This window comes from Drosophila willistoni (assembly GCF_018902025.1).
Source record: "Drosophila willistoni isolate 14030-0811.24 chromosome 2L unlocalized genomic scaffold, UCI_dwil_1.1 Seg168, whole genome shotgun sequence".
NCBI lineage: Eukaryota > Metazoa > Arthropoda > Insecta > Diptera > Drosophilidae > Drosophila > Drosophila willistoni.
This window is the reverse complement of record NW_025814047.1, coordinates 13056223-13069059: the sequence shown is the minus strand read 5'-3', so window position 1 is coordinate 13069059 and position 12837 is coordinate 13056223. Positions and strand designations below refer to the sequence as shown.

Sequence of the window (12837 nt, the reverse complement as noted above, 5' to 3'; positions counted from 1 at the left end):
AAATTAAAATCACCTACAGCTATGAGCATGTCTTGACTCGAAACTAAAGAGGAGACAAACTTAATTGCCTCTAAATGATTTAAATATACCACCATGTCTGACAATGGTGGAATATAGGAACAAATAATGAAAGCATTAAAAGATTTAAAATTTACTTTAACACCGACAAACTCAATCTCCTGGGTACTAGAAAATTGAATCATTTCAGATGATAAAGCAGCATCAACAGCTATCAGAACGCCACCACCTATGCGAGAAATCCGGTCACGTCTGAAAATAGAAAAGTTTGTGGAAAAAACCGATGCATCAGCAATATCAGGTTTTAGCCACGTCTCTGTGAAAGCTAGAATGTTATGCTCAAAAGAAAGACTATCTACATAGAGATTAGGAAGTTTAGATTTCAGTCCTCTAACGTTCTGGTAACCCAGGTTAAGGGACGAAGCTAGTTTTTTGACACACCAGCAGATGCTGATGTGGCAGGAATAGTATTAGTTGTTGTTGTAGGCAAGCGAATCGGTTGCCGATTTTTCTTTTTTACAGTATATTCCTTAACTATTATATGTTTAGGCCAAAAATCTTCTCGACATATAGTGTCGAAGATATTGGCAGAAACACTAATTTTAAAGGACGAAATGTCCCGAGAATAAGAAAATTTAAACTTCTCCACCGCAATATTCGAGACGTTAACTTTCTTCCGAATATAGGCTATTACATCATCAGATGTGACAACAGGGTCTAGCCTAGAAACAAATATATGTTTCTTTGGTGGTATGCCAACGAGAGGCCGCGGTCCCGAAGCGTCAGCCGCAGCAGTAACGTTGAATAAGTCACCCACTGCAGCAGTCAACTTCTTTACGGGGCCCTCGATACTTTTAGAACTATCGGCAATTTCCATTGGAATGGGTAATTGCCCAGACACATCGGACACTACAATAGGCATCGTTTTTAAGAGATCATTCCCAGGTGATACCGGTAATTCATTACTAAAGCATTCACAACCGGGCTCTTAAACGATATCAATTGCTGTACATTAGGAGTGGACGGTGCATGAGACCGGTCGGGGACGATAAGAGACGCTGGCGGATCTACAGATACAGAAACACCCCAAGGACTGGTCCTTTTACGTTTCGGAGACTCATTCATAAGCGATAAACTTCTGAACTGAGTCTCCACCGCAGTAAACTCCGCTTGGAGTTTATTAAAACCTGCCCTTAAAGTGTCAAAACTATCTCTAGTCCGCCTCATGAAAGAGCGCATCTCATTCTCAACCTCCCTGCAAGCATCACATCCATATTTTAAGCCACCACCTTTAGCAATAGACTCCTTGATTCTGCCTGTGTAACCTGCACACTTAACGTGAACCGCATTGTCACACAACCAACAAAGAATATAATCATGGGAGTCAACCGCATTAGTGGCAACTATGCAATTATTTTTTGAGCAGACAACCATTTTATCAAAAGTTTAATTTAATTACGAAAGGAAATACAAAAAAATAAAAATTCTAAAGGTAAAAAATCTGTGTATAAGAATATACTGACCAGTTCTGACACAAGGGTTAATGTGCACTAAAGAATAAAAAGATATGAAAACACAAAAACAAAAACACGTATCACAGAGTCACGGGTAGGCAAAAGACAAGAGCGCAAATCAATCAAGAATAGGAACGAGCGGGAGAGCCCGTCAAATTGAACACATGCAACAACAATTTGTACACAAGAGCGCGAGAGTTAGTTAAAACGGTAAAAACACAAAAGCAAAAGAGATAAACAAAACAACAACACCGCTAATGCAAGTATTGTTGTAAGTTTTGATTTTATTTAAATTTAAACAAAAACGACAGCAAGAATTCGCGAAATGAAAATAAAATTGAATAATGAATTTGAGCGTTCTTCAATAAAGGCCATCCACATTTTAATTCTCGCATTTGTGTTTTTTTGTGACACGGAAAATGTGAGCGGTTGGTGATCTGTAAAAATGTGCAACTCTCTGGTTCCATACAGGTAGTTCTGTAGTTTTCCAAGAGCCCACACGATTGCCAACAATTCCCTTTCATTAGTGGCGCAATGTGATTCACTTTGCTTTAATATTCGGGATAGCATTGTTATTGGCCTCCCGCCCTGGGACAACACTGCTCTAATCCCGTCGGCAGAAGCGTCGGTTGTGAGGTAGAAAGGTTTTTGAAAGTTCGGGTACATGAGTATGACATCCTCGGATGCCAGAATGTTTCTTAAGCGGTCAAAGGTGTGACGTTGCAATTCATCAAAGTCGATTGGGACCTGGCACCAAAATCCTTAATAAACACCCTGTAATAACTAGCAAGGCCCAAAAACGATCTTAGTGCATAGAGGCTCTTTGGCTCGGGGTACTCCTGAATTTCCTTGACGTTTTCGGGGTCAGTTTTTGTTCCGTCACTAGAGACGATAAAAATATTCGATGCTTTCTTTAAAAAATTTTGTCTTTTCTTTCGAAACTCTCATGTTAGCGTTGCAGAGCAGCTGGAGCACAGTGTGAATGTGTTTGACACGTCATCTACGTGGACGTAGCATATTTTCCCGATTTGTTCCCTTAGAACATCATCGATTGCTCTCTGAAATATGCTTCCGGCATTTTTCAAACCAAAGGGTAAGCGACAGAATTCGTATTTCCCTCCGTTTACTGAGAACGACGTTTTCGCGCGATCCTTTTCAGCTAGAAAAATTTGATTGTATCCAGATTTTAAGTCCAGAGTCGTGAAAAATTTTGCCTTTCCAAGATTCGCTAGAATCATTGGAATGCTTGGCATTGGGTACCGGTCGGCAATGGTTCGCTCGTTTAACTTTCGAAAGTCAATAACGAGTCGTTTGTTTTTGATACCGTTTGAGTCCAAGCCTTTTTTGTCAACAACCCAAGCAGGACTGTTGTACTCAGACCGAGATGGTCTTATAATGCCGTATTTTAACACTGGAGCGATTTCGTTATTAACGAAATGTCTATTGTGTGAATTGTGGCAATAACTGAAGTGTTATATGGCAATGCCTCGTTAGAGGTCGAAAATGCGCCGATCCTGTTCAGTATTACCTTTTTAAATTCCTCTCTTACGCTATCAGGAACTATTATGTCATCAATGCGTGTGAAATTAACGCTATCGCAAGTATGGTGTTGCAGTGCTTCCGCCGTACTGCCATATGTAATACTACCGCTGTGTATGTTTAGGGTTACCCCTGCTTGCGTTAGCAAATCGAAGCCTATTATGGCATCAAAAGTATCAAGGGTATCTAAAATGAAAAACGGGGCATTCTTTCCGAAAATTCTCATGAAGCATTTTTCTTTAATTTTACTGGACCCATGTATGGAGTTCACAGTAAATGGGGTGTCGACAAGTGTTATGTTTCTTAACTCCTTTACGGGTTTTACATAATTCTTTGCCGCCCCAGTGTCGATTAGAATTTTTAGTGTTCTACCAGCCAACTGTCGCTCGACGAACTCATTGTCCGGTATGGAGTCGTTCTCATCCCTAGCCTCTGCGACGGCGGCCTCGCGCGTATTGTTGGTCTTGGGCCGAGTCTTTTTGAGAAATGTTGTTAACATTCTGGCGACTCTGTCCAGTCATACGCTCTGATGCGTTCTGTCTCTTTTGAGATTCGCCGTAAGTGGCGCTACCGCGGGTTTTACCCCAAGAAGTCTGCTGTCTCAGTTTGGAAACTGATGGACCAACATCCATCGGTTGTGCTTGGTCTTGGGCTCGAAGTTGTTTACTGTTTGATGTTGGTCCCTGCTCACCCTGTTGGGGTCTGTTTTGGACTTGTTTTTCTGTAAAATGGGGGTTTTTCTCAAAATGTTTTTCCTGTCTGGGCATTGAGCGATTCCCTTGCTTGTTATTTTCCCCTGGGTGGCTCCTATCTTGATTTGCTTTAGCATACGTACCAGCGAACATGCTCCTTTCTATGCTATTCTCAGCCTCGCGAGCCAGTGCTAAAGCCGAAGGCAAATCTTTGGGCTGTGCTGGTATAACTAGTGCCTTAATAGGCCTCCTCAGGCCTGCCATGAAGGCGTGCAGAGCATCGCTCCTAATTTCTATATTAAGAATGTCGGCTGCTTACTCCTCATGCGTCATGGCAATTTTATTTGTAATAAGAGTGAGTTTTTTCTCAACCTCATCATAGTACTGCATTAATTCTAGGGGTCCTTGTCTGACCATTTCTAATTGATGTCTAAGAACGCGCAGAGACGTTTTATCGGCGTATGTGCAATCAAGTCTAGCAATGATTGCATCAAAATTTAGCACAGTGTTATGTGAGGTAAGCACTGCGCGTGCGGCACCACAAACTTTATTTTTTTAAATGATCACTGCCTGGTAATGTGTTTCACTCCCATAGTATCCCTTGTAGGCTTGATATGCCTCTATGGCTGATTGTCTCCAAGACACATATTCTTCATGGTCACCATTAAAATTCGGCACCGATTTCGCAGCGTCGAGTCTAACCTCACATCTAATGCTGGGATCAATTGTTACGCTTTCGTACACCTGTACTTGGGGCGCTTCAATTCTAAATGAGTTCATTTGGTTTCTCAGATGTTCGAGTTCGGCGTGTATCTCGCCTCTTATGCGTTGTTCTTGTGCGTTAAGCGCGGTGCTGACTGCGCTCTCTATTATAACTTTTAACGTTTGTGGATCCATTTCTGTTTGATCGAGTGCCTGAGGCCTAGATTGTACTATAATATCTTCGTCGCTATTAGATTCTTTTTTAATGTCCCTATAGGACCAACTCATTGGCAGTTGTTTAACACAGTGTCTTAGCGAATTCAATCTAACAATATGACCGCACACATATTAACACAATTAAATTCAATGCAAATAAATTCAAAGCAAATTAGTTACAAATCTAATGCAAATTATTCACAAGATCACTTTATGCTGCCACTTTTATTATTATTTTTTTTATTATTGTTTTTATATTTGTTTTTATATTTGTTTGGTTTCAAATTTATATATTATAATTTGTTTTTATTTTTTCCGAACAGTCACTTACATGTTGGTAGGGTGTGGATTCTTAGATGGTAATCCAATTCCGGTTGGGCGCCAGTTATAATGTTGAATGTGTCCACTGGTTCCTGTTAGGGGTTGCCGTTGGTGGGATCCAACTTATGGATTGATTTATATTGATTAGGATGAGATACCATTAGGTATCTGAATCACCGTCCTTGTGGATCAGCAATATATTAGATATGATAAATTATGTTTCGGCTAAGTGCCGGAGTTATGCTTCTTTATTGTTAAACGGTTATACAAAAACTGAATATATTGAAGGAAATAAAAGAGAACTAAACCTAAGTACATAAATTGGAATATGAATCTAAAGCTAAATACATAAGAAGTAAATATGTAAGGCATATGATCATGCTATGAGCTCTTGGTCAGACGCTGTGTCAGCGAATTTATGCTTATGCGGAATTCGTCACATCGACGTTGCAGCTGCACAGATTCTTCTAAGACTTAGTGCAGGGGCAGTTCGCTAGATTGTTTGTTAACTTATATATAGGTCATGTGCCAAATGAGCGGCACAAAGCAGACGACCAAATGTAGCTGTGCTGTATACCCTGGGATGGCAGGCACTATGTTTGGTACATACGCTGAAAGGACAGGTTTAAGAAAAGCGAAAATTTTTGATTTTTTCGGCAAAATTAATTTATTATTCTTTTTTTTAAATTCTTGTCCCAATCGGTTCGCTTTGCAGACCACAAGCTTTTTGAATTCTTAGTTTCAATTTAATTGTTCCGAGACTCAAACCCAATGAAACACACCAGAGGATGTAAATTTGTTGCCAACCAACACGAGAGGAATGGAACGCTAAGTTCCCTAACGTTTCAGCCGATCATTTAGTGTTTCTGGATTTTATGCAAATTCAAAGGCGTTTCAGGCCACTTCTTGGGTCTTTTGCAACTAGCTAGGAAGCTATTCCAAACTGTTCCATTTCGTGTTTCAGTTTTTTAGTCTAGTTCCAAAGCGTTCCAGGCAATTGCTTGGGACCTTCACCAACGCTCCAAATTATTTCAAACGTTCCATTTCGTGATTGTAATTCTTATTCAAAATACTAAGCGTTCCAGACCATTCCTTTGCCTTTCGGAAACGTTCCAAACTATTTCCAAGTCGTGCCAAACCGATAAAAAGGCTAAGATCACTGCTGTAACGCGCAAATCTTCGATTTTTTCTCCAAATCCGCGTCAGAGGAGTACCAGTTCTACCAGCGACCGCTTCAAACCCTTTCTAGTCCCAATTCCGCGTTCTTAAGCACAACCTCTCAGCAGGCCACATCTGAACCACGTCGAACAAGCCACGAAAAGTGCAAGCCACCGGTACCATCTCCACAGATTGTGGTAAGCGAAGTTCCCGCTTACAAATGATGGTTTTGAAACCGAATGAAACACACTCAAACCCAAGTCCTTTGATCTCTGTTTGAAGTAGAATCCCCCGGTGCGTCGATTCTCCCGCTTCCTTCAGATGCCGGTACCTGGGAGGCATATATAAAGAAAAGGTCCCTGTGTCTGAACTGTTTTGCAAGAGGGAATTAAATAAAAGATATCCCGAGTCAACATAACTGCTTCACACGCATGTGCTTCAATATTATTTTTTAAACTATAAAAAAAAATTATTTATCAAATATATAAAGAAATGAAATTTGCATTTGCACAAAACAATTTTATTTCTCGCTTGCAAAAATGTTTATGCAAAAGAGAGTTAATGAAAACCAATGACTGAGCACAGATCAGTGGTCCACACAGCCAATTACCCGGACTAGGAACTAGCTCTGCCGCAGCGCACTTATGTAGGCTCATACTTTTTATACGACGCGTAAGTGGTGAAAAAATTGTCGAATATACTTCAACTTTGACTAAATTGTAACCGCAAAAAAACTTACCCCAACGGTGCATAGGATTTTGGCTCACGAAATATATTTAATAAAATATTAGTGTTTACCAATTGGAGAGCTATCCGAAGAAGCACAGGAATAAAAGAAAAAAAACGACGACTACAAAAGGTTTAGATACACTAATACATTAAAAACTTTTCGTGTTTGACAAAATGAAGACCTTTTCCACATGCTGGCAGCCTCTTCGGACCCACTTTTTGCTTAGCTGAGACTCGCGCGATCACGAAAGAATTTGGGAAATAGCAGCTTTAATCCTGAAATGTCGAGTTTATTAGATAAAGATGTAAATATTGAAAAATATTTTTAATAAAATCAGTCATCAATAGTAAATTTTCCAAATTAACATAAAAAAAATGTCACCTTTTTTTGTAATTATGTTAGAAAATCGAATTAAAACATTTAAAAATGTTACATAGTCGTTTAAAACAATTAAAAATGTCGCTTGTAATTAAAAAAAACGGGTTTCATTCCTTTTTTCTTACTTTGACCCTGAATATTACAGCACCATGGACACCCATCACTCTTGGCAAACATTCATTTTGAAGCTTGCGGAATTCATATCATACGTTTTTTACATTTTTTAAATCGCTCTATCGGAATGATTTTTGCAATGTTGCCAAAAAGCCCCACTGTACGACGCACCCATAAGGGTATATGTTTATACGACTCAATAAAATGTACATATTCTTGATCTAAACTTGTTTAGTATGCGCGCAGATTCTAATTATTTAATTAATCTTTCCGCCCCTATGAATAAGAAAAACCCGATTGCCTCCCACAATCTATTGACTATCGGTATTAATCTATCGGTTGGCGACGCTAGAGTGTACTTGTGCTTGTAAGAGTGATCGATATAGCATTTCGTATGATGAGGCATGTAAAAAGAATTTAATAGACATCCATTTGGTTTAAATAAATGTTTCAAATACTTAAATATTTTGTACTTAAAATATTTGTTTACTTTGTGCATGGTATACCAAAGTCGGCGAGACGACTTACTTACTTCATTTTTATTAAACATAAACACAATTAGCCTAATTTCGACCGGGGGTAAAAAATGCTTTATTGTAAGACGAAAAGTTAATTTTTTCATGTTAATTAGCATTCAAATCTAAGGCTAAAAATTCTATTTGAGTTTGGGCAGAACCGACTGTTCTAAAAGTACAGTATATATACCGGACATAATTTTTATTTTGTAAACGGTTATATTACTATTTTTAAGATTTTGGATTACATTGGAATATTTTACAGTATTTTCAATTAAGAACGCTTACTTTGATATTTGGGTAAATATTTACTTAAGCTACTCGACATTTCTGCTCTGGCAGCCGAATATTGTATTCTGAACTATATTTGTTCTCTAAAATCAAAAACTAATGTAAACTCAACAATATTTTCGATTGTTGAGAATAGTGCGAACAAAAGTTTCAAAAAGCGCGCGTATTCGAGTATACGACATTTGGCATCTGGCAACGCTATCTCAAAATTTGACAGCTTCTTTTAGCCGGAAACAGCTAATTTTAGCTATAATCCCACTAAAAACATGATTTTTCTTTTGTTAATTGCACAAAAACTACATAATAAATCGTCAAGGCGCACCTGAGGTCGTGCTCGTGAAATTTTGTTTTTTCGTTTGATACCAAATTTATGTAGTTTAAGCGCGTTTTGGTCCCGAGTAACTATAGTAAATATTTACCAAAGAAATGATTCAAAGAATTGTAAAACAATGCCAATTCTTAACGTTTGGATGCCGCAAAATAGGATAATACAGATTTCTTTGGAAGAGTCTTGTTTGCCTAAATACCAGTAGTTTTCATGGACTACGGTTTAGTTCTGCCGCTACAATAACGGACAGCGCAAACGGCTCATACTTTTAAAGGTGAAACATGAAAAAGTTTTACACTGTTGTTTCACTGTTGTCAGGTGAATAAAAATTGGCATAGGCTGGACTAAAACTAAAACTACAAAATTTTACAATTAAAGGTAAAAATCCGGATAGTCGTCAACACTTTGATAACAGTAGAATGAATTTAATGGACCCAACGTATGTATTTATATAAAATTCTTTTTATATGCTACATATGTAGCAAGGATATACTTTTTCTGATTTTTATAAAACTCGGTGTAGACATAGTTTATTTTAAATTACGGTTTCGGAAGCGTGAGTGTCAAATATTTTAAATATGTGCGCGAGTCTACATAAAAAACTTATTGCTCTTATAGTCTCCAAAATATAACGGTTCATACGGACTGACGTACAAACGCACATGGCTAGATCGACTCGGCTATTGACACATTAAAGGACACATTTTTTCTGTCTGATACGACAAACAAAATATGCCTATTTTGTTTTTATTACATTGTTAATATGCATTTTTTGTTTTTATTACAGGAAAAAAAAACTAAAGCAAATCCCAACATTACTTGAAACTAACGAGTTGGTTTATGTTTGCGGGATTATTACAGAAGAACTAAATGTTAGAACCGGCATCAGCATTCACGAATCAGCTTTGCTGGACTTTAACAGCATGTATAAAATATTAATTGAATGTCTCTGGAAAACCGGAAAAGTCAAGGTTAGTGTAAAATTATGTGCTTAAATATACAATAAACCATCTAATATTTAACTTTTTTTAGGAATGCTTGATATACTCGGAGTCCTTTTTGCATTTTTCCATGCAAAGTTACTTTCATGAATTAAATGGATTATGGATAGATTCTATTTCGTTTTCTTTATCTTATATTGAATACATTATTACAACCCAGGGAAATGAAATGGGTAAATATATTTTATATACAGTATTAAGTACCACCTGAAATTTAGTACTGTCCCTAATCAAGGCAACCACTCAAGAAAAAGAGCGAGATCCGCAAAACCCAAATATATAAAAATACTTTGGCTGCAGAATGAGTGACAAAACCTCTTCTGATTTATCCTGCACAGAGAGCACACAAAATTTAATTAAATCGTTAAAATATTTGCAAAAATTTAATTTAATATTTGAAAAGCTTTTTGTTGTTTGTTCGCTGCTTGGTTTTTTATATTCTGAAACGAAGTTCCTTAACGCATATTATGGCGCAGGGCCTTAAGGTAAAAAAAGGTAAAGTTTACGAATAAGCTAACTCTTTATGCTCCGAGGTAAAAAAAGGTAAAGTTTACGAATAAGCTAACTCTTTATGCTCCGAGTGGCCTGGAGTTAAACGTTGCCCCGACTACCACTAGCACCGTTTCCATCTCCTCTGCTGTGAGATTGGCGTTGGCTACTGTCCGTAGGAGTAGGTGCTTTGCAGATTTGACACCTGCCATATAAAGAAATGCCTTGCTTTGGTACACCATGCGCCAGGAACAAATATTTCAAATTTTGAAAACCATGTTTATTAAATTGTTTTCACATGCCTTTATCATAGCAAGAGCTATCTCGCTCACTCTTACAAGCATACGTGCACTCTAGCGCCGCCACTGTGGTACGACAAAGTTCGCCCTGAAGGACCGCCTAGTAAAACACGTTTACACGTATATTTTGCATGTCTCTAGTCTGATTTCGATAAAATTCGTATATGATAGGTTGGTAGAAATAAATAAGATTAATTAGTCTGTCGAATTTATTTACGATAGTCAAAAAAATGTGGGGGGCAATCCGTTTTTTCTTATTATGGACGGAAGGGGCCATGGCTAAAACTTTAAATAATCATAAACTGCGCGCATACTAAACAAGTATACGACCTCGCCGTCAGATCCAAATATATTGAATTTACTTTCGTCACTAAATATGACGCACTCCCAGTATGCAAAAACTTTGATTTCGTGGGTTTTTGCAAAGTCTAGATGCTTCGACACATTAACAGAAGAAAGCAGTGGTTTTTTCCTAGGGCATCTTCCATGTAAATCGTTGGATGAAGACAAGGCACTGTTAATCTTTGGAGCCAATGTATCACTAATGTATTTATTTGACTTGCCGTCATTGTGTAGGTGTGGTACGATTTTATTTGTGAATCGTTTAATTCTGAACCTTTTGGCATTTTTAATGAAATAAGTTAAGTTTCGTTCCAGAAAGTAAATGGGGTTTTCCCCGAAATAGATTCAAAATGCCCTAAATAATCTCAAAGGCAAAAAAAAAATAGTTTGCAACTAAAAAATACTAAAATATTTGAGTATTTTTCTCGAGAGACGAATACTTTTGTGGGATTACATTTTTGGGATTTTTTTGTTTTATTATGAAAAAATCTAAAATATTTAACGTTTAAATAAAATTAAGTTAAATTGAGTTAGATAAATATTTTATTTACCCCATCCTGTGAAAAAACGATTGAATTTATTATTGAATATCCAACAAAAACGAGCATGAATATAAGGGACCCTAGAGACGAATACTTTTGTGACTGACTGTATATATTAAATTTGATGCCTCTAGCTGTTATAGTTTTTAAGTTTTATGGAAATTCATATATACATACATACATGAGTCTACATACCAAATTATGTGGCTCTATCTATCTGTATTATAGTCTCCAAGATGTAGATGTTGATACCTGGGCGACATGTCTCGATGGAGTTGCGTTGATTAAATAGCATGCTTTATGCACCGGATTAGATAAAACATTGTTCCATTTGGACGGCAAGTGAGGGAAAAAAAAAGAATTTGCAAGAGTATACAAACTTCGGCAAAGCCGATTAATACACCAACAAAATATTCAAAGTCTCTCTTCCATACTCGCAATTTCTTTCGCATGGATATATACTGTGTGTGCATGGATATATGTACACTGCACAGTGGCAGATTTGAAGAAAATAGCGGCATAAACTCAAAATAAAAATTTTAGCATTGCTATTAAATTAATATTATTTTCACTAAATAGGCGTTTTATCTATTTGAAAATAAAAAAATTTTAATTATTCATGCAGCCCCGGCCTTCTGGCAGCCCTGCAAAAGCAGCTGTTTGTGGCACGAGGCTTTTGTGTTGATTTTGCTCAAAAGCTTGTTTAACTTTTAATGCTCCATAATTCGCTTAATAAAATAGCTAGATGTATTGCTAATATGGAAAACATAGTTCAAGGTATGTTGATCATTAAGTTAATGTCAAAGAATTTGTACTTGTGTGTTTTGTCTTTCGTTTCATTTGTTATTGTTGGTATTGTTTGTAGAAGAAACCTAACCTCAACGTTCTGTGATTTGTGGACTAAATGTTACCTGCTTCTCGTTGCTACTTGCAAGTAAGAATGCAATTATTTTCCGTTAAATGTTCTTAAGATGACGCCAATAATTTTGCTTACGCTTTTTTGCGCCTTTTTAAAATATTTGCTGATATTGCAGACAAGGTAGAGTTCAGTCACACAGAGTTGCTTCAAATTTGGATTGATAATGGGCGCACATGTAAAGCGCTTTTTGAGTGGGTGTTTGAAAAGATAAATGAAAATCTTAAGGCAGCTAATAAACTTGAAATAAACAAAAAAATTTCGAACTTTGTCGCTTATATATAATAAAAAATATATTATAATAAAAAAAGCTTCTGCTCTCTGACGTGACGGTCGTGTTTTTGCATAGCTCCTGAGTTTTTATTAATATTTATTGTTTTCTCTGTTTTTAATTGTGCTTAGTTTTTTTTTACGCTTTTACTGGTGTTGTTCGCCCTTGTGTTTTATTTCCATAATTCGCCAAATTAAATAGTTTAAACAGTTTTTCTGTTTCGTGATTAGTGTTTGGTGCATTTAATTTTTTTTCTTTTTATTTTTTCTCTCTCGTCATTGCTTCTGCAGTTGCTCCCCTCATCGCCCCCATCATACCATCAGTGCTAGTGGCTTTGTTGTTCTATCTGCTTTGTGCTTGTGCTCAGCTTCTTTCCCGCGTAATCACTTTTGTAAGGCCGCCTCTCAAAGCTCGGCTTATAACTGTTCTTGCACTCTCTCTTGTGCTGTTCTCTTTGTTTT

At 37.2% G+C, this 12837-nt stretch overlaps 1 protein-coding gene across 1 annotated transcript in view; it reads left to right on the top strand.

Annotated features, from left to right (window-relative positions):
* Positions 1–9301: 9301 nt before the first annotated feature.
* LOC124459852 overlaps positions 9302–12837 on the top strand; it is a 148124-nt gene continuing 144588 nt past the window's right edge. The window contains exons 1-2 of the mRNA XM_047009609.1: positions 9302–9487; positions 9549–9690. Coding sequence (XP_046865565.1) covers positions 9440–9487; positions 9549–9690 — 190 coding nt within the window. The 5' untranslated portion in view covers positions 9302–9439. The remainder of the gene's footprint in view (positions 9488–9548; positions 9691–12837) is intronic.